Source organism: Cinclus cinclus, chromosome 3 (genome assembly GCF_963662255.1).
Source record: "Cinclus cinclus chromosome 3, bCinCin1.1, whole genome shotgun sequence".
NCBI classification, from domain to species: domain Eukaryota; kingdom Metazoa; phylum Chordata; class Aves; order Passeriformes; family Cinclidae; genus Cinclus; species Cinclus cinclus.
Genome location: NC_085048.1, coordinates 115,200,084 through 115,220,285, shown reverse-complemented (window position 1 = coordinate 115,220,285; position 20,202 = coordinate 115,200,084). Strand labels below are relative to the sequence as shown.

Genomic DNA, 20,202 nt, shown 5'->3' with positions numbered 1-20,202 from the left:
ATGGCGGCGCCCGAGCCGCCGCCCGAGGGCTCCAGGCCGCTGAGCGCTCTGCTGAGCGGCATTGCCCAGGCCGCTTTCCACGGCAACGCCGGCATCACCGAGGAGCTGCTGCGCGCCCAGCTCTACCCCGAGGCGCCGCCGGAGGAGTTCCGCGCTCTGCGCGCCAAGATGGGCGGCCTCCTCCAGGTACCGGCGGCGCGGGCCCGGGGCGAAGGGGCCGCGGTCTGCGGGAGACCGCTCCATCGGACCCGCTCCCGCCGGGTGTGCGCGGGGCTCTGGGTGCAAGGCCCGGAGCACTGCCCTGCCCTGCCCTGTGCCCAGCGGTGACGCCTCCGGCTCCATCGGCCGAGACAGGAGCCGGGGGAACGGCATGAAGCGGTGTCGGGAGGGTTAGGTCGGATACGAGGAAAAGGTTCTTCACCCGGAGGCGGGCGGGCGCTGAACAGGCTCCCCAGGGTAGAGGTCACAGCACCGAGCTTTCCAGTGTTCCAGAAGCGTTTGGACGACGCTGTCAGGCCCAGGGTGTGACTGCCGGGCACGGGGCTGGGCTCGATGGGCTTTGCGGGGCCCGCAGAGCTCCGCTCCTGGTGCGCTGCTGGAGCCGCAGCTCCTCAGGCCGGGCAGGGCAAAGGCGACACGTTTAGGGCGTGCCCTCGTGGGAATAAGAACCTGCTCCTTTCTGAGAGGAACTGCGGTTTTCTTGCGAGAAAACCCGTGTTCTGGAGGAAGCGCCGCTAATTATGAAGCAAGCCGATTTACTTAGTCAACAGATTTTGCCTTTTTTTTTTTTTTTTTTTTTTTGTGTGCGAGAGAGAATATGTTTTTCCCCATAATGGAGCTTTTTGGTCTCCGTTCTAAGTGAAAAGCCTGGTGTGGTTCCCGACAGCTGCATGTGGCTCAGGGAGCTTCCAGGTGCTAAATCCTTGGATGGCCACTGCCACCTTGCGGGTAAATGCACGGCTTGGGTTGGCCGAATTTATAAACGTGGTCGGTGGTTTTAAATATAATTGAGAAATTTGGAATTGGGTGAGGATGGTGTCACTCGCTTTCTGCCTTTGTGAAGATTCTGTTGTTTATTTAATGATCAGATTCATGTGGTGCCCTGAAAAGCCTGCAGTGGAAGCTGAATCCTAAAGACTGATTCCTTTAGGGCTCTCTGGTTTTGTTTGTGGGTTTTTTTTTCCTAGTGGGTAGCTTAAAGGAAGTGGCACCTAAGTTCTGTGGGTCCTTATAGGATCTGTGCTCTGGAGCATCCTAAAAGTACCTCTTGGCCTTCTGGTTGCTCTTTACCTTCACACCTGCCAGTTTTTTGGGGGGAAGATTGATATTAGGACTGTGCTTTGCAAGTAGAGAGGCTTAAACTTATTCAAGATCTGCCTTTTCCCTTCCTTGTCAATTGCCATGTGACTTTCTAGGCATATCTGTTCCAGTTTTGATACTTTATTGATTGTGAAAAATCTCTACAATTAAGATCACAAAAAGATTGGGGGGTGGGGGGGGAAGTCTTTGTTACCTTTTTGTGGTTTTATTTTTTTCCTTCCTCCTCTGGGTGGTGGAGGAAGGGGAGCAAACAGCAGGATGACAACAGAAAGTCTAGAAGCAGAGAGATTCGTTCCCCCTGTGACTTAATTGGTGTAGTAGCTTTGTGTCTTCTGAGCAGTAATCATGGATCTGGACCAGAAATCAACCTCTTGCTTTCACTGGAGGACTTCCCAGTACCCTTCTGCATTCCACCTGTGCAAAGCACGGCACCTGTGAAAAGCGTGGAGATGAAGAACAAAAATCTATCATATTTACTCTAGCAATAAAAAAATTAATTTTCCTTCCGCCTGGATTATGTAGAGAGTAGTGTTTGGTTTATGTTTTTATAAAAGATGTCATCATGATCTATTTCTTCTACCTGTTTCCTTTGTTGCCCATCGATCTGCTGAATATTCATGAATCAGCTGACCTCCTTCTAAAATGCCAGGTTTGTTTTGTAGTGAAATCCTGTTTCTTCATTACATTTACTTTTAAAAGTATCTAATTTCTTGTGTGGAATATCCTGGAAGGCAGAACAAAGCCCTAGGAAGGCTGGCCCTGGAGAACCATACGATTTCAGTGTTGTTCTGTTCTTTTTTTTTTTTTTTTTTTTTTGCTCTCTGTCTTCATCCTTCCCAATCTCCTGTCCCTTAAGGCTGCAAAAAACTGAGAAACCGGGAGACATCAGCTTTTGCGAATTTCCCCCCCCCCCCCCAGCTTTTTTTTGGGTTTTTCAAAGATTATTTCATCCTGATTAAAACACTGCATTTGTCTGCTTCTTACATAAGTTTAATTTACAGCATTAGTCCACTGATCATAGTTCTTTTCCGTGTGGAGTAATCCCACTGTTTCCCTTTTGGTGGCAGTAACCTCTTGCATTTATTGAATGGGATCCTTTGCTGCTGGGTTTAGAGTGTCCTCCTTCACTCTTCTGATTTGGAACAAACTTTACATAGGATAAATTGTAAGAAAAAATTCAGCACGAGGAGTGGAAATATTTTATTATATTTGATTTATAAATGGTTTTGTTTGGGTTTTGGGTCTTTTTTGGTGATGGCGGGGTTTTTTTGTTGTGTTTTTTTCTTTTTTTTTTTTTTTTTTCACAGATACTGAGGAAGTTACCATCTGTAATAAGTATCCTGGTATGTGAATGGTAAAATATTAATCAGACTGTATAAATAATAATATGAGCTTGGTATCCAGCATATAAGGTGTGTTGTCTCTGAGGATTGTCACCCTCCTTCTAGGGACTGCAGCCCTTTCCCTATGAAGTTGCTGTTGTGACCTCAAGAGGGGTTTCCAAAGCATTTTTACCCCTGTTCATAACAGGGGCCTGCACTTACAGGAAAAATCAGAGTGGAAAAGAAGTTGCAAGGTTCCCTCAGCTGTGGAGGATAAAGGCTTTTGCTTCTTCAGCAAGATTTCTGCTAACAGAAACATTTCTGCTAACAATTTATGCTAACTGCTGGAAAATAAATTACTTCTTGCAATTTCTAATAAGGGAAAAGAGTCACCATTCTTCCCTCTTCTTGGATAGCTTGTGATTCCTCAAATATGCAGGCTGGGTCATGAACTCAGAAGCACTTTGCAGTTGTCCAAGCTTCAAGAATGCTGAGAGGGAGAGCAGCTTCAGTCTCAAGGCTGAGATAAAATAACTTTGGAAGAGCTAATAGGAGAGGCTGCTTGCTTTCTGCCACTTAGATTTGCAATTGTGCCTGCATCTACTAACTAAAAGGAAAATATTTTAAGCAAGCTCATTCTTCTTGATTCAGGGAAAAGGAAACAAGTATGATCTCCCTGTTTTCTACCCAAAAATGTGTCCTAGGTAGTGTTACACTTTTCACTCCAGTGAATGACTGGGTTTATAATGGATAATTCTATTTGTTATTGGGCTAGGTGAAAAGGTATCAATAACTTTGAACAGAATTTTGTGAGAGAGGGAGTGTCTATAGTGTTATAATAGGACGTACATGAGAATGTTATTATTATCCAAATTGATGCTTGCCTGGAAAAACTAAATAAGAATCTTAGCTTCTTTTTTTTTTAAAATTTAACAAAATGCCACTATTATGTAGCTCACTAATCTGAACACAACTCAGTTGCCAGCTTACCAGTGTCTGGTGTTGCAGCATACATTTTCTCTTATAAACTCTAATCCCACAGTTATTGCTTCTTTTTTTCCTTTTTCCCCCAATTTTCAGCATTGTCTTAGGAGGGTAGAAAATGTAATATTTACTGGAACTAGCACCTGCTGTATTGCAGTGATGAAAATGTGCACGAGCACTATCCCAAAGCATTCTTACCGCTTTTAATACGTGTTATTTTAGCTTTTAAGTTAGTGTGTGTGTGGTCACTTCACAAAGGGGCTGGCACAGCTGGCAGGTCGCATAAAGTGGAGGGGGAAAATACTTGAAAACAATGAAGTGGAGAGGAAGGCTGGGTGCAGAACGTGAAGAACAGTTGCCAGGAGTGATAAGATCAGTGCTCCACTGCCTGGAGCAGCAATTTGTTGCTTAGGTATGTCAGCTAGAAAGAACAACATGCCTGCACCATCCGGGATCTTTTCAATGACTCTTTCCTGATTTCTCAAGTGGCAAAAGTTGTCATTTGTGTTGTAAAAGCCTCTCACATTTGCAGTGTTGTTTTCACTGGTGCTGTGATTCCTGAGATGTGTAGGAGGTGATGTTATTGCTGGTGACTGTGAGATTTGGAGGTGATGGTGTTCTACACCACGAGCATTGTTTTAAACAGCAGGGTGTGAACGAGGAGCCTGTACATTGCAAACCTCAGCTACAAGTGCAGATCCTCAAGGCAAACAGAAACAGAAGGGCTCCCACCGGGATGACATCGTTCATTTATTGAGTGGTGTTTTCTGTAAATGTGTGGGACAGAAAGGCTCATTTCATTTGGGATTGTGAAATGCTGATATTCTGTGATTGTGCCACCTCAGTGAAAATGGCTCACCTAAAGTTTAATGGTTTACCTGACCTTTTGCATTGCTTTTTTTTTTTTTTTTTTTTTTTAAGGTTAGCTACCGAAAAGTGGTGAATTAAAGAAACGTCATCAGATCTGTGTCACTGATCTATAATAGGTGTGGTAGGCTCTGTATTGCCCAAACAAGAAGCAAATCTCTCTCTCTCTCTTCTAATTACAGTGTTGATTACATCTCTGCAAGCAGAGATCTGGTTGCTTTGCCCCAGCTCTGGAGGCTGGTGCTACCTGTGTGTTTCTAGAGCAGGCAGGTCAGTACTGGCTCTTCTCATGTCTAGTGCCTCTGCACTTACCTTAGTTTTAGAATGCCCTACTGCATTTTAAATCTGCTAATTGCCAGTTAATGGACTTCCAGAACAGCATGCTGCTGAGAAAGTTGGATTCCCTGGTGGTGGGAGTGCTTCATGCCCTGCTGGTCCCCACTTTCCTATCCAAACGTATGGTTTAGTTTGTTGCATTTGTAGGACTTCTGCAAGCACATAGCATTTTCATCATTAATGACACCATTTCTCAAAAAACAACCAACACCAAACCCTACAGGTGTGATTATGTAAATTCCACACACATATGTGTCTGTGATCAGGAGGGTGTGTGCACACAAACACTCTCATGCACAGAAAGGGAAATACATTGATTATGCTGTAATTCATTTTTCCAACCTGGTCCCCATGGTGTTTCTCTTGACCTTAACAAGAGTCTACTCTGATTGAAGAACAGGGAGTCAGATTTTGCCTTTGAAGATCATTATTCCAAATTAAATGCTTCTGCTGTGCTGAATTAGTATTCATCAAACACATGCTGTATGGAATATATTTGAAAAGGGAGAAGGACTCCCTTAGGCTTCACATGTGGTTTCATGCCTTTATTTCAGTACCACTAAGGCTCCATTCCCTATTCCCCAAAGTGTGTGGGAAATGCTGAAGAGGGTAATGAAGCTCAATCCCATCATCTCACAGCACTGGTGATTTTCTGGACTGCTTTGAGTTGTCCTTCTTTTAAATGTGGGACTCTGAAAAGGGGGAGAACTTGAGCTGTCTCATCTTCAATTTGATACGTAAAGACTAAAAGGAAAGGAAAGGCTCAATGCTGAAATTTCATTATTTATTATATGATACTGTAAAAATGGTGTCTCTTACAACTGCTGTGAAGGAAGATTAATTCTTGCTTGCTCCAGGAAGCAACTGATGGTGTCAAGGAAGTAAAAATATTAATTTTAACCTTACTGGTTTCATGTAAGGCTGCCATGAAGCTGAGCAGATAACAGACCTTTCTTTGTTTCTTGCTTGCTTGCTTTCTTCAGAGAGAGTGATTAACACATTGAATAACACTCTATCAAAGGTGCAGGAGCTGTGGCATGCACTGGAGCCAGTGAAGTTCACAGCTAGTGTATGAAAAGGAAATTTGGATGACACTTACAAGTCAACCTTTTTACAAGTTGAACATCTGAAATTTTTCATTCCATGTAACACTTAGCTACAATCTTGGCATGGTGTCATTTAGATTTTTGACTGTGCTAGTGTGTAGCAGCTGGGTGCAGTATATCCAACAACTTATTGAAAAGAAAAAAAAAATGCAGACTAGACCAAAAAATTTGTATGGTATGGCTAGAATCTACTTGTATGGCTAGAATTATTGCAGTTTGAAGCTTGTACTCTGGATATCTTCCAGTCTTGTGACCAAACATGATGGAGCCTGACTTCTTCAACATTTGGATTTGTTGGATATTTGGGTTTTTTTTTCAATAGTTTATTTAATGAGAGGAAAAAAAAAGGAAAAGCTTTAGTGGCACAAAGTACCAGGCACTGCAAATGTTACATGAAGTCCTTTTTCATTGATGTTTTAGTCCTAAAACCCGGTGGGACAGAAGTTGCCAGGTAATAACATCTGACAGCTTGAGCTGCTGAGTGGCTCCTGTGTGTTTCCCCAGGAGCCTCCCTGGGCAGTCAGGATTAGCTGCAGCTTCCTGAGAAGGCTCCAAGGTCATCCCTGGGGGATGATTTATTTTGTAACAAGGTGAACTGAGTGACTTTATTTAAACACAGGGCCTCATATAACTAGCTTTTAATTTTATAATTATCATTATAAATGTATGTGCTTTTACACTATGAATTTTAAGAAAATTATTTAATTTATGGAGTAAGTAAGAATGAGTGGAACATTGATGACTTCTATTGTGAAAGATTAAGGGCTCATTATTGGGAAAACCGAAGTGGCTTGGTTGGTTTGTGGGCTTTGGTTGGTTGGTTTGTTTTGTGTGGTTGTTTTTTGTTGGGTTTGGTTTGTTTGATTATTTGTTTTGAAGGGAAGACTTTTTGTTTCGTATTCTCAATACCTGAAGCTTAAGCTCAGTAGTTTTCCATAATTTTGTACCGTTGTGTTTACCAGTCATAAGCAAGGAAACCAAATCTTCCTTTACTTATTTTAGCCACCCAACAATTTAAGAATTGGACTGTTTGAACAAAGTAAGTGGGACTTGCCTTTTGCTCTGTTTACAGTGCATGAGCACATGGTTCTGGTTGATAGTCCAAGATCTAATTTAGAGTATTCTATGCTTTATAAAGTTGGTATAGTTTTAGAATTGTATAGCAAGCCTGGGACTCCCTCCTCATTCTCAGTTCCCAGTGGAGTTCAGTATCTGTTTATCTGCTGTGCTTGAGGACTGCAAGTTTAATTTTTAAAGGTGACAGTGATCTTGGAATGCATTTTTTTTATCCCTCTATTTCTTTGGCATATTCTGTATTTACCTCTTTACAATGCTGGCTTATATGTGATTTCATGAATGTAAAAGCAGACCTCAGCAATCTCATGAAAACAAGACATAAAATATACTATTCAGAGAAAATGTGAAATAATAGCCAACTTGTCCAAGCAGTTTTTAGCCTTATTGTTTAAATCGTTAGAAAAACACTTATTTTTGTAATCATGTTATTGTGCATATGTTAATACATTTCCAAAAGCATGTTTTTTTCACATCTCTCTCTAATTGCTAACAATAAAAAGTGGCAATACAAATATAGTTTAAGTGAATTCTGTGAGGTTTTTTCCAAATAAGGTTAGATTTTTTTTTTCTGGTTGAGATGTTTTGGGATCTCTGCCAAAAGATTTCTACCTCAGCTTGGTGGGTAGTTTTACTTTCCTTCCTTTGCAATCTCTCTGAACTGTGATGCCAGGATTATGAAATATGTTTTGGAGATACACACTGACACTGAAGTAGTATCTGTGTGAAAGGCAAGTAATCAGCAGACATTTCTACTCCTTGTCTGACATTTACTCACGGCTTTGTTGTCTCTCTTTAGACTGTCACATCTGATGTGCTGTTCTCTCAGACTCTTTTTGCCATTTCTGGTTCAAGAGCAGTTTTTATTCTCTTCTGACAAGCTGCTTGTATAAGAACCTTTTAGTTTTACACAGTCACACATGGCAGTAGTATTTTATGTACTTGGATTAGTTATGGTTCCTTTTTTTATTTTTTTCATTTAGCTCAATTTTTTTAACATTTTTGAAGTGAGAAAAGTCTTTGTAACTCCCTTTTTCTGTCAAAGAAAAAATGGCACATTTACGATTTACATTTGCTTGGCAAGTAGAGCGGGTTTGTTCATTTTATGACATGTCACAAAATCTATAAAAAGTCTCATAATGACCAGAAAGCTCTAATGAAGCTGTCCAGTTCCTGTGGACAAATGGCAGGGAGTTTATTGAATATGAGTAGCCCCCGATTTGACGAAATGACGAAAGCCACGGGAAAAATTAATTAAATTCTTTTTGATGCCATGGGTTGCAATGTCTTGGAGCAATTGATTGCTGAAGTTTCTAGCAGATGGGGCCTAAAAATGTGAAATGTAAAAGCAGGTTTTCAGCCCGAGTAGTTTTCACTGGCACTGTGTGTCCCTGCAGGCTCTGGCAGCCACAGTGGTGCACAGGGCTGGTGAGGGGCTCCCACAAACTGGGGAGAGCCCTGATGGCTTGGCCAGCTCTACTGATAGATAATTCCAGCAGCCCAGCCTGGTAGGGATAGAGAGCCACCCTCTCTGGGGTAATCAAAGCAGTCATTAGTATTTAATAGGATTCTGTTGGAGAATGCTTTGGTTGATGTCTTAGCCGTTTCATCACGTCTTTAGCTTTTTTATCTTAATTATATTTAGTGCAAGGATTATTTTTGATACAGGAAATGGCAACTGAGTCTTTGTGGGCAAGTGAGAAATGGTTTCTTCCAAGCTCCCTGCTTTGGCCTTTGTTCCTGATCAGGTAATGTTTTCCAGCAACAGGGATGGAAAGGAAGATTTAGAGAGGAATTGTGATTCCTGTGCTGAGGAGTTTGCCCTACTGCTCCTTTCTCCTTGTAAAGGCTCAGCTGTTCACAGCCACTGTGGCTGCTGCTGGTTTGGGGGAACATGTTTTATGTTTCACTGAGCTGACAGGAGGGAAAACCATTTTCCCTGTGCTGAAAGGAAGCCTTGGTGGTTGGGATCCTGAGAATGGAAGCTTCTCTCTCACCTGTCAGCTCTGTCAGCGTGTAACATGAGTTGTCAAAATAGGTGGTGAAGGACCAGATGGCAGAGCACTGCTGATTGCTTCCTGTGAAGCAGTGTAGTCTGTAAGCTTGTCTCCTTTCCTGGATGATCCATTTGCTGCTCTGAAACTTGTCTGCAAGGTTATGGGCTGAGGCAGGGATGTGTTTCCAGCCTGGGCTGGGAGTGCAGAAATCATTCTCCTTCCAGGTAGGAAATGGAGCTCCAGCTGCTGCTCACAGTGGCAATAACAGGTAGTGCACAGTAATGCTGGGAAAGAAGGAAAGCAGAGATTGGAGTCCAAATTTGTCACTAAAAGGGAGTATATGGCAAGAGGGGAGGGATGAGACTCATACAGTTCATGTTTTTCACTGCTAGAGCATCTCTGCTTTATGTCCAAATGCAAGCCAAGGGACAGATCAGCTCAGTTAACCATTAACTTTTAAGATGCAGACAATCAAGGTACTCTTAAGTAGAAGCTTAATTCACGATACTAATTCAAGTTTGTGCTGATTTCATTGACAGGATCACTGCTTGCAAAGCTCCAATAAGCTCTGCTAATGTCTGCACCATTACTGCACTCAGGGTAGGGCTACAACTATTTTTTCCCATGTCTTCAAACTGTGAAGTGCTCCAACTTCTATTTTTAACTCTCCAAAGTGAAATGAGATTAAACATGAAGCAGTAGTCCGCAGCAGCAAGTAATTTTCCCAGGATGATCGTAGAAACCTGATAAACGCAGATCTCTTTTATTGTAAGAGAACAGAGGGGGAAAAGAAAAGGCTGAGCACTTGGTCTCCAAAGGGAGCAACAGGTCATGTCACCAGTTCCAGGAATGCCACTGTGTCTGTCTCTCTTTTCTTGCCTTAACTCCCTCCCTTGAATTTTATTTGTTTTTTCATTTACCATCTGATATTTTCTGTCCTGTCTGGATTTCTTTCTGCCTTTTATTTACCTCTCTGTCTTCAGCAGTAGTCCATTAAATGACTTTCATCTGTTGAGGGTTCTTGCTTCTGAATCCAGCTCTCTCAGGACTGAAGGAAAAAAAAAAAAAAACATTTTAGACTGAATAATGCAACTTCTAAAGATCTGTATGTTCTCCAAGAAAACAGCTCCCTTCTGCAGAAGCAGAGTTCAGGGAGCACATGTGTGTGCACATTAATTTTGAAAGAGGTTGAACCTCTCAAACTTGTCTGTAATACGGTTGCATGTTTAAGAACTACTGGAAATGTGACATTTCTTTCACCACAAGTGGCAAAATGCTTTCTAAACCACAGCAAAGAATTAGACTTGAGTGGGGAGAAAACTGCTGGTAAAATCTGGTTTTTTTTTTTTTTCTGTGCTCTAATTAAGTAGAGTACAGGTCAGGTTGGACAATTTCTATTTGTATTTTTAATTTCAGTATGTTTATATTTTTAATCCTCTTATTTCACCCTTGTTGTTGTAAGTATATCTGCTATTAATAGAACTTTATTTTTGTTCCATGTTTTATCTCCCTCCAGCCTGTCCAACCTATCTGTGCTCTCTGAGAAGCACTTTCCATCACCTTTTTTGCTTGTATAACTCTTCCTCTTTCTATTTTAAATAATACAAGTGGTTTGAAAAGTTACTCAGGAAGGAAGGGCTGGTGCTTTTTTTTTTTTTTATGTTTATGGCTTAGAATCCAAGCTTTTAGTACCTGTTAATGATCTGAGTCTGTAGGCATCATTTGGATACCAACCTATGATTGATGTTATCCGTGGGTGGGCTTCTTCTGTTTTTGTTATTATTGTTTGTTCTTTTTTTGTAAGTGCTGTAAGGCCTTGGCAAAGTAGGTGCAGACTGAGTAACCCCAATGATTCTCAGTTTTCCTTCAGCTAGAGGTGTTCTCTGGAGTGGGGGAGCCACTTGTTGGAGCTCAGCCCAGGAAGCACGACGTGACCGCAGAACACGGCTCAGGTTGCAGCTCCTGTTTTCATCAGCCTTTCATCCTCCTTTGTCATCAAATGCATCTTCACACTGCAGAAAAATGACACCTTCTGCAAATTAATTTGGGAAGTGGTATTTTATGGTGTTGTGAGTTGCAACAGGTCATTTCTAGCAGCTGCACAGACTCCTGGCAGGGGCAGGCTGGTTTTAGAAAAAATGTGGTCGCTTCACACACATTTAAAAACTAATGCTAACATCTCTTTTGTGTTCAGTTGTAAGCTAGGTCAAAAACATCCAAGTATTCACCCCTCTGTGATTGAACTTTCAAGGAAAAAAAAAAAGTTTTAACAGAGAGCATAGTTTGGTGAACTAGTGTGCAAAAAAAAAAAAAAATAAAAGTTGGTGTTTAGGGGATGTCTGCTTGGTGGGAGCCTGGGAACTGTGGGGGTGAAGATTGAGGACTCAGTGAAGAAGCATGGAAGTGACCCATTGAGAAGTGTTTTTTTCCTTCCATGTGTGCAATTGATGAGTCTGTGTGGAATCAAGCTTAATAAGATCAGGAACACAGGAAGGATGTAATTTTGTCTGAAACTTCATCATCCACACACACATTTTTCCCATCTGCAGTAGCAGTTCTGTAATTTTTATGTTGGTGTACATTGTGAGTCTTCCCACCCAAGAACAGAGCCTGATGAAAATCAGAAGTCAAATTCAAAAATATTTACAAATCTACTGAGACTCTGTCGACCTGGTGAGTGCCTCCTTGGCAAGGAATCAAAAGGTTGCAATAAAAAAGACCTGTTACATACTAGAAAAAAGTAAGCTACAGGGTTTAAGCAATGTATGTATTTGTTAACCTCTTAATGTTTCGCAGGTTCAGTGGTTCTTTTCTCTTGCCAAACTGTTTTATTTCACTTCTAGCTTTCACTACAGCTCCATAAGAGGCAAATAAAAGTAATACTGGGACGTGGGATGGAATGTGAATAAAAGAATTTGTGTGATCTCACATGGATTCGATGACTTAAAATCTTTCTACTTTGTGGTAGAAATACTAAATGTATTAAGGTCACTTGTGATTTCTGACTTAGAAATTTATGGGGGGGGGGGGGGCTGTAGAAGCCTTTAGTGTTGGGGCTTTTTCTTCACAAAAGATGGATCACCATTTCCAAGTGCAGACAGGCTGTTGTACCTAATTTTATCTTAATTCTAATTCTCAGGAGAGCTCTTGGACTGTAATAAACAGTGTTTGTGAGGCACAACGTACCAGCTAGTTGAAAACCTCCACTGTCTCCAGAAACATGGGAAAGTCTTCTGGACTTTTATCCAGGCAACATCTGTGGGAACAGCTCATTTGTTACAGGGCTGGGAGAGTCAGGCTCATACATGCAAAGGAAGACCCAGAAATCACAGGGTTGGGAAGATGTTGGATTCCTCCTGTCAGGAGCTTCTGTTCTGAGTTGCATCTCTTCCCCTGCAGGCAGCTGCTGTTTGCCCCCAAATCCAGTAAATGTTTTCTTCTGAGGCTGATAAATGAAAGAGCTGCGCATTGGTGTTACCCAGAATGGGCTTTGTGTGGTGAAGATGTTCAGCTGAGTGAGGTTCCTTGGCGTGTTCTTCCTGTCTGAGCTGCTTCCACATCTCCCTGCATGCATTCCTGGGGTCTGGGAAATTGCTTTCAGGGTTCTGTTTCTAAAAGCACATGAATGAGAAGGGCTGTGATGCAGGAATAATCTTTTACCCCAGCTCCCAAAAGCCTGAGGAGGCAAGTTCAGTAGCACAGTCCATGGCACTGAATTGTTGGTTTCCTTGAGCTTTGGATTTCTTTGTGCTACAGGCTGGCAGCAGGCTGCAGTTCCCAGGGTCAGCTGGAGGAAATGATTCCACATGCTGGTATGTCCAGCTCTGAGAGCTCTTCTGTGATGGTTGACAAGTAATGTTTTATTTCTGAGAATGAAATGTGTTCTTTTTTTCCCAGTGGGTTTTACCAATTGTTGTTTCTCAGTAGTGCTGCGTGCCTGTCAGGCTTTATTTCTCAGAAGAGATAATGAATTTAAGTCTGTTTTCCTGTTCTGTGTACCAGGGCACATGTCTGAGGGATCTAATTAGGCTAATACAAAACTCTCCAGATTATCAAATACTGTTTCATTAAGGAAATGGTATTTGAAGTCATATTTTTATTGGCTGAATTGTATTTGAAGATATAGTGGGTATGTATTGAAGGAAAACACAAGGAGAATTCAGTATGTCCAAAACTGTTTCTTGCTGTTCAAAAGCATTTGCCCAGCCTCTGGAAAAGAAAGTATTGCCAGTCACTGAGGGCAGGACCTGTGTGCTTGTAATATGTCATACTGTCCATAAGCTGTGCTTTCTAGGAGGGAAAAGAAAAAGTATGTTTTATTAAATCACAAAATAAGTAATGTGAGGAAATATTTAGTATCTAGTGGTGCTGTCTTACAGACTCTAGTTTTAGGCTTTTCTTACTTAAACATTTAAGTGAATAGTCATAATAAAGTTAATTTATATTTTGCACTGGCATGGAACAGCTGTGATTCTATACATTCTTAAGATAACTTTTCTGCTTTTTGTTGAAGATTTTTTATGTTGGAGTGGTAAATTACTTGTGATTACCAGCAAAAACTGAAATTAGCTGAGAGTATAAAGTCTCTATAACATAATGATGTGTCACTGAAGGTATGGCAGTTATTCTGCACTTTAAGGCCTGTCTGGACTAAGAAATTGGTATTAATAAGATGTATGACTCTATGTCCAATGCTGACAGGGATTCAGCTCTAGCAGCACATGGATAAAACAGGTTTCAGTACCTTTTAAGTTCTGAGAATGTTTCACTGCTGGAATAAATAACACATGAGAAGTTCAGCATCCTAACGGGAACAATCTTCACCATAGCAGTTGGAGCTGAAGAGCAGCTGGTCATTGTCCTGGTGGTGATAAATGCCCATCTGAAGCTCCTGGGGCTTAATAGCATGAGAGGGAGACTTATAATCAGATATATTTGATGTGTCTCTAGTTATAAGCACAGAAGAACCACTCATGTTCTAACTTAATCAATTCTTAGAAATATCAATCAGATGTATTCACTATAATGTGATATTCTATGCAATAAATGAGCATTGTTAAAAGTAATAGAAAGAACTGTTTGTAATGCTATGCGGAATATGGCTGGAAATATAATTTTTTTGCCAGGTTAAATGAAAACATTTCCCCAAGCTTAAAAAATTCTGAACTGAGGCCCTTCATATAAGCAATGGAGTAGAACTACATTTGTTTAAAGAATGAATTGTGTAAATGTTCATGCAGCAAGAGACCAAGATGATCAGCAAGAACTTCAAATATTCTTTCATTTTTTTGTCTACAGTGAAATGTTTCCAAGTTAGGATGAAAAAGAATACTAAAACGAGTTGCTGTTCTTATGTGACTTGAAAACCATTATAACCAGTGGGATTTATTGAGGAATTTCAAAGAAAATATGTCTCCATTAATTAATGTCTTCATGCAGCTGTACCAAAACATAACTCATTGATTGTTTGTACCCACTTCCAGTTAATTTTTAAAGGAATTTTTAAGTAGTAGTCATATTTCCAGGAAGAGAGAGATTCTAGTCTTAACAATGGATTACAAGGCTATATTATTTAAGGTATGCATTATCTGATAAATACTCCACCAAAATACAGTATAATTGTTAATTTTTGTGGTTTTGGCTGTGTGCAGTAAGTTTATTTTATGTGTAGAGTATGAAGCCATCCATATTGTGTGTACATGTGCACCTGTTTGTATGAGGGAGGTATAAATGGTGGCTAATTATCATACATGGTGTCTTTCCTCTGACTTTATGTGGCACTCTTTTGGTATAGCAAACTATATCAGGGTGCAATGTTTTTAAATGTAGCTCACACCAGATCCTAATTAATTGTCAATTTCTTGATGGTCTTTACCAAATAGCCTGGTTGAACTGTCCTGTATATGCTCTAGTAATATTGGTTTGTGTTCCTTATGCTTAAGATTTCAACTTTGGTCATGAGCTTCCTTGTCCGGATGCAGTTCAAAGTCAGATTTATATCACATGTCAGGCACAATAAGGAACTTTGTGTCTGCAGTTTTTTATCAGCTTAGAAGGGCACTGTCAGAAATCCTGCTGCATCTTGCAAAAAGGGTTGTTGTGAAGCGAGTGAGGTTAAAAAAAGTCCAGAGGATTACAAATGTGAAATGTTGGAAGGTTATGAAATCAAGCCTAGAAGAGGGGTGCCTGGTATCACCATGAATCTGCATTAGGTTCATATTTAATGCAGATGAGCTCTTTTGCCATGACACCTTGGCTTCACTCAGGGCAGAGGACACAGTTTGTGCTCTTGGTTTCTGCACAGGAATAAAACAGAAGGCAATTTTCTGCACAGCTGAACTGAGAAGAAAGTGCATCTGAACTTGCTCTTGCAACAGGGCTTGCATAAGGGTGCTGGGGTCTGTGCTTGTTGATTCACCTGCACTCCTTCCCCCCATTCACCTAAACCAGCACAGGAGGAGTACACGGGCAGTAGCTCACTGCCAGGTGCCACAAAATACTCAAACACAGATGTAGTGGTGTGAAAAATATTAAAGCAGAAAATACTCCACACTGCTGTTAGTAAACAGTGTAAGACATGGCTGTACGAAAGGACTGTAAGTCTGAATAGCTTTTCTTCTGAAAATGAAAAGTGCTGTTCTCACTTCCAGCATAATGAGTTAGTACAGGATAATTACCTGTTAAGTTAAATATTTTTGATATGAGGCAAGCAGCATGTACCAATATGTCAGATGCCCTATAGAAAAGCCAGAATGGTGCACTAGGCAGCTCAGATTTTATAATAAAATCACAGATGCTCCTATTAAGCTGGAGCCTTAATACAGCCAAGGGTTTACTCGTAGTGTTGATTGCCATTTCTTTTCTCAATCACATAACAGATGGCCGCTGATCTATTGTGAAAGCAAGGCAAGGCAGCTCATCCCTCCTAACAAAAAAAAAAAACCCACTACACCCACCTCAGTTTGTAGATAAGCACTGCCCAGTTTTGCAGACAAGCACTGTGAGGTGCACAGTGTGTGTGTGTCCAGCCCAAAGCCACACGATGTCACACCCCTGGCTAAAGGAATGAGGCTGTGGCTTCCCCGAGTGCCTGGAGTGCAGCTGTAGCAGTACCATGTCAAAGAAGATTAAATCAAGGCAAATCCCAAGGACTGGCTGCACTTCACCTTGCTCTGCTCCATGTCAGCGTGTGCATGGAGGTGTTGTGCTCATTTCGGAGAAGTTGCATCCATTTTCTGTGAAAACGAAGCAAAAGCATCTGCTTGAAATGAAACTTAACCACAGTTTCCTCTTTTCCACCTCCCATCCTCCCTTTGTGGCCATATATAGCAGCAGCTCTTGCCACTTAGGCAATGCAAATGCACGGCTGTGGGTTTATCAGTTTGGAGAAAAGAGGTGGCAAAACTGGGTATCTATATAAAAAGGGGTTTTTAGGAATAATAATAATAATAATTTCTGTTGCTGCACAGGGAGGAGGAGTAAATGACTCCTTCCATACCGTTGCAGAATACAAACAAAGCCTGACAAAGTCCACTAATTCTCTAAAAGAAGCTGCAGTTACATTGTTAAGGCCTTTTGGGTAGAATAATACAGATGAGAAAAATGCAGTAACGTTTTGCATTTTGACTCTCCCTTGAAACACTTGGGCTCTTGCTGCTGCAAGCCCTGTTTTGCTGGGGCAGCATTTACCAGTTTTACTTCCTTGTGCGTGGTGTGGAGGTGGCAGATGAAACTGTGGATGTTGCAATGAGCTGGGCTGTCCCTTCACTTGTTTCAGCCCAGGAGCATGCCTGGTTTATCCCAGCATTCCTGTTTCCTGGCCCATCAGAGCAGCAGTGCAGTGCCAGACCTGACACAGTGTTTGTAGCAGTGTCCATTTGGGAATGGCTCTGGCACAGTGGGGAAAGGGGCCAGGAGACAGGGAGAAGCCTGCTTCCTATCCCATACCAGTGCTGAAGTCCCAAAGGTGCTTCCAGTTCATTGCTGGGGCCAACCCACTCCCCTCCAGCTGTCGTGGGGCAGCAAATTGAGATGTAATGAAATCTGCAAACTGAGATTTAATGAAAGGTGTCAGGTTATTTGCATAACCTAGTTTGTTTGTACAACCCCTTTAAGATCCAGTATTTGTCAGACCCTAAAGATGTAACCTTTATGTCTTCAGTTAAGCAAGCTTTTCCCTTTTACTCCCTTTATTTTCCTGCAGTCAATTGCTTCAGCAGACATGGATTTGAATCAGCTGGAAGCTTTCCTCACTGCCCAAACCAAAAAACAAGGTGGCATCACACCAGATCAGGCTGCAGTCATTGCAAAATTTTGGAAGAACCACCGGAGTCAAATCCATGAGAGCCTGATCAATCAGAGCTGCTGGGATAATGTCTTGAAAAACATGAACTGGCGAGTGGACCTGAAGTCACAGCTGAGGCACATTGATCAGATAAACACTCCCGTTGCAATAGTTGAAATGGAACTGGGAAAAAATGGGCAGGTAAGCTTCCTTTTGCAAAATATGTGAACCTGATCTAGCTGCATATGCACTGAGGCATATTGCCTGTTGCTGAATTCACTGCATCCAAATCAAGCCAGCTGATTCATCACCACTGGCCTTTTAATGAACTTGAAATTAGGGTTCATCTTTGTATACAAAGAAACATTCTGGCTGGTGAATGCAATTTTTGCCTTTTATTTTTTGGTCATATATTCATATATGTATTGACAGCTGTCTTTATGTTAATCTTGAAAAATCAGAGGATGTATAAATCAAACATGATCTTTTAATTCTGTTCGTATACCATGCACTACAAATTCAATTTTTCTTTTAACTCAACAGTAGAATTAGTTAAAATATGCAAAGTAGGAGCTGAGAGTAAAGTTCACAAACTACATTTTAGAATAAATGAGGAGAAAGACTCCTTTTTATTTTACATAATACTCATTCTTATGTTAGAAGTACATCCTTATTACCTGTCACATTATGCAATCTGGCCTTATCTGCCTGAAAGATATCTATATACAGCTCTATCAGTTCTGAACACTGCCTTCCTTTTTTAATCTTTATAGTCCATAGGAATGTACAGCCAAAGGCACAGCTTCACACTTACTGTTGCTTCCTAACAGGAAATGTGTTTCAATTCAGTATCTTTTCTCTCTGCATTGTTTTAGTAAATTTTGAAACCTCATTTCTTAGCAGTAGCTACTGCAAATCATGCCATGAGCTGATTAATGTTCAGCAAGGTTTCCTTGAATTTCCCAGTATTTTAATAGCAGTAGAGTACCTGAATTAGGTACCTGAAATCCAGCTGTGTGGCTGAGCCAAGACCAGGATGAACATACATGTAAGCTGGGATCCTGCAGAGAAGCAAGCAGGTGTTGTTGGAGTCATTCTGTTAGTTCACTTCCCTTTGCAGTCAGTGGAAGCTGATCCTCCCTGAGCCTTCCACTCGTGGATCTCTGCAGTGACCAGTATAATAATGGTGTGTGGCTTCAGGTTGTTTCCTAACCTTAAAGAAGTGGAGTTTTCTGCTCAGGATCTTGAGATTGAAAATGATGGTGTTCTATTAGTAGCAAATGGAAAAAAGGTTGCTTAGAATAAAGAGGTTGTAGGGAGCACATTATAATGAGTACATTGAGTACATTAGTGAGCAAATGGGAGAAATTCCTACATTCATTAAAAAATGCATCCTTAACTCAGAATCACTGTTGTGTTTCATAACGGGATTATGTCGTTAGTGGCTCCTGTTTTGAAACTGTTTTTTCCCCCAGTAATGGATTTTTTTAGTAACATCAAGCAGCAAGGACATTTCTATTTCTTTCACCCTCTGCAGAGAGAATCAGGGGATGTGAACATGGAGGAAGAATTACACATTTCTGAGACACTGTAGCATCTCTTACCAAAGAGCTCCACAACCAAATTGAGTTATTTTAGCTGTGCCCCTTCGTGCTGCAAAGGGAAATGGTTGCATAAATGCATTTTTGGAACTGCCATCAAACACAATTTTGCCTCCTTCCCTGAGGATAGCAGTGGGCTGTGGCAAGCCTGACACTTGGTGTGAGTTAAACTGTTACTTACTGAAACAACCATGGAGTAATTAGCATTGTCACCACTTGAGTCAACTTATATTTACTCTAAGGAGCTCTGCTTTCACATAGCCTTTAGCTGTGGATTAAATAAATTCTCTGCTGTAAATCTTTTGGGTTGAGGCACTCTGTATCAGGCTTCTGTGATGGGATGAATTTTGGGAAACCACAGGGAAAGATTGGTCACACAGTCTCCTACTAGAGGTTGAACGAGTTGTTGCACACTGGATCCACCCACTAACTTGAAACTGTCATGTTTTACAGTCTTTTTAAGTATTTTTACTTTATTGTTAGCAGATGTCTTCTAAATATCAAGTTTTGTACCTTTCTTAAGTTTAGCAGAGAGCACATTTTCTAAAAAGTTGTCAGCCATTGATGAGATTTGATGAATAATGAAGATCAGGCTTTGAAGAAGAAAGCTGGCTGATGATTCATGAGTAAATTATTCACAACAGAATGTTTTCATTTGGACACATGATAACAGGGGAATAGACAAATGCATTGATATGTAATGAATTGACATGAATATTTCATGGTTCAGCAGAAGCAAAGAAGTTCTCTGTAGAAAAAGCACCTTTCTAGAAGTCCCTCTGATTCTACTCAGTGTCTCCAGGTTGGATTTAGATCTCTGCCCAGCAGAAGGCCAGGCTGCTTGGTGGAGCATCTGCTCCTTCTGCTTCACTAAATGACTTTGCTTCCTTCTTCCCTTCTTTGAATTTTAGTCAGCTCTTTCATGAGGGGAAGACTCTGTGTGTGAGACCTGATGTGGTTGGGAATGGGGAATTGGAAGTGGCTGGTTCATAAATGCCACTAGAATGAGTTTACATGAATTTTGTCAAATTCTGTAAATGTTTTCTGACTGGAGAGAGATGTTTCTGGGTTTGAGACTCCATCACAAATTGTATGCATTAGTTCTTGCTAGCCTTACCGTTACTGAGAAGAGAAAAAATTAACCCTTTTCCCTAAATGCTCTTAAAAACACTTCTGATAAGGAACATTTGAAAGTACCGTGCTCTGAACCTTGAAAAATTTGATTCAGGATCTGTAAATTGGAGTTTGAACATTTCTTCAGTAATGATTTTACAGCAACATTAAAAGTTTCCTTAATGCTGGTGTTGTAGT

The 20,202-nt window shown here is 41.0% G+C and overlaps 1 protein-coding gene across 1 annotated transcript in view; it reads left to right on the top strand.

The window, feature by feature from the left end:
* Window positions 1-20,202, top strand: part of COMMD1 (copper metabolism domain containing 1) — a 59,185-nt gene continuing 38,983 nt past the window's right edge. The window contains exons 1-2 of the mRNA XM_062489473.1: window positions 1-186; window positions 17,210-17,491. Of these exons, the coding sequence (XP_062345457.1) occupies window positions 1-186; window positions 17,210-17,491 (468 nt within the window). The remainder of the gene's footprint in view (window positions 187-17,209; window positions 17,492-20,202) is intronic.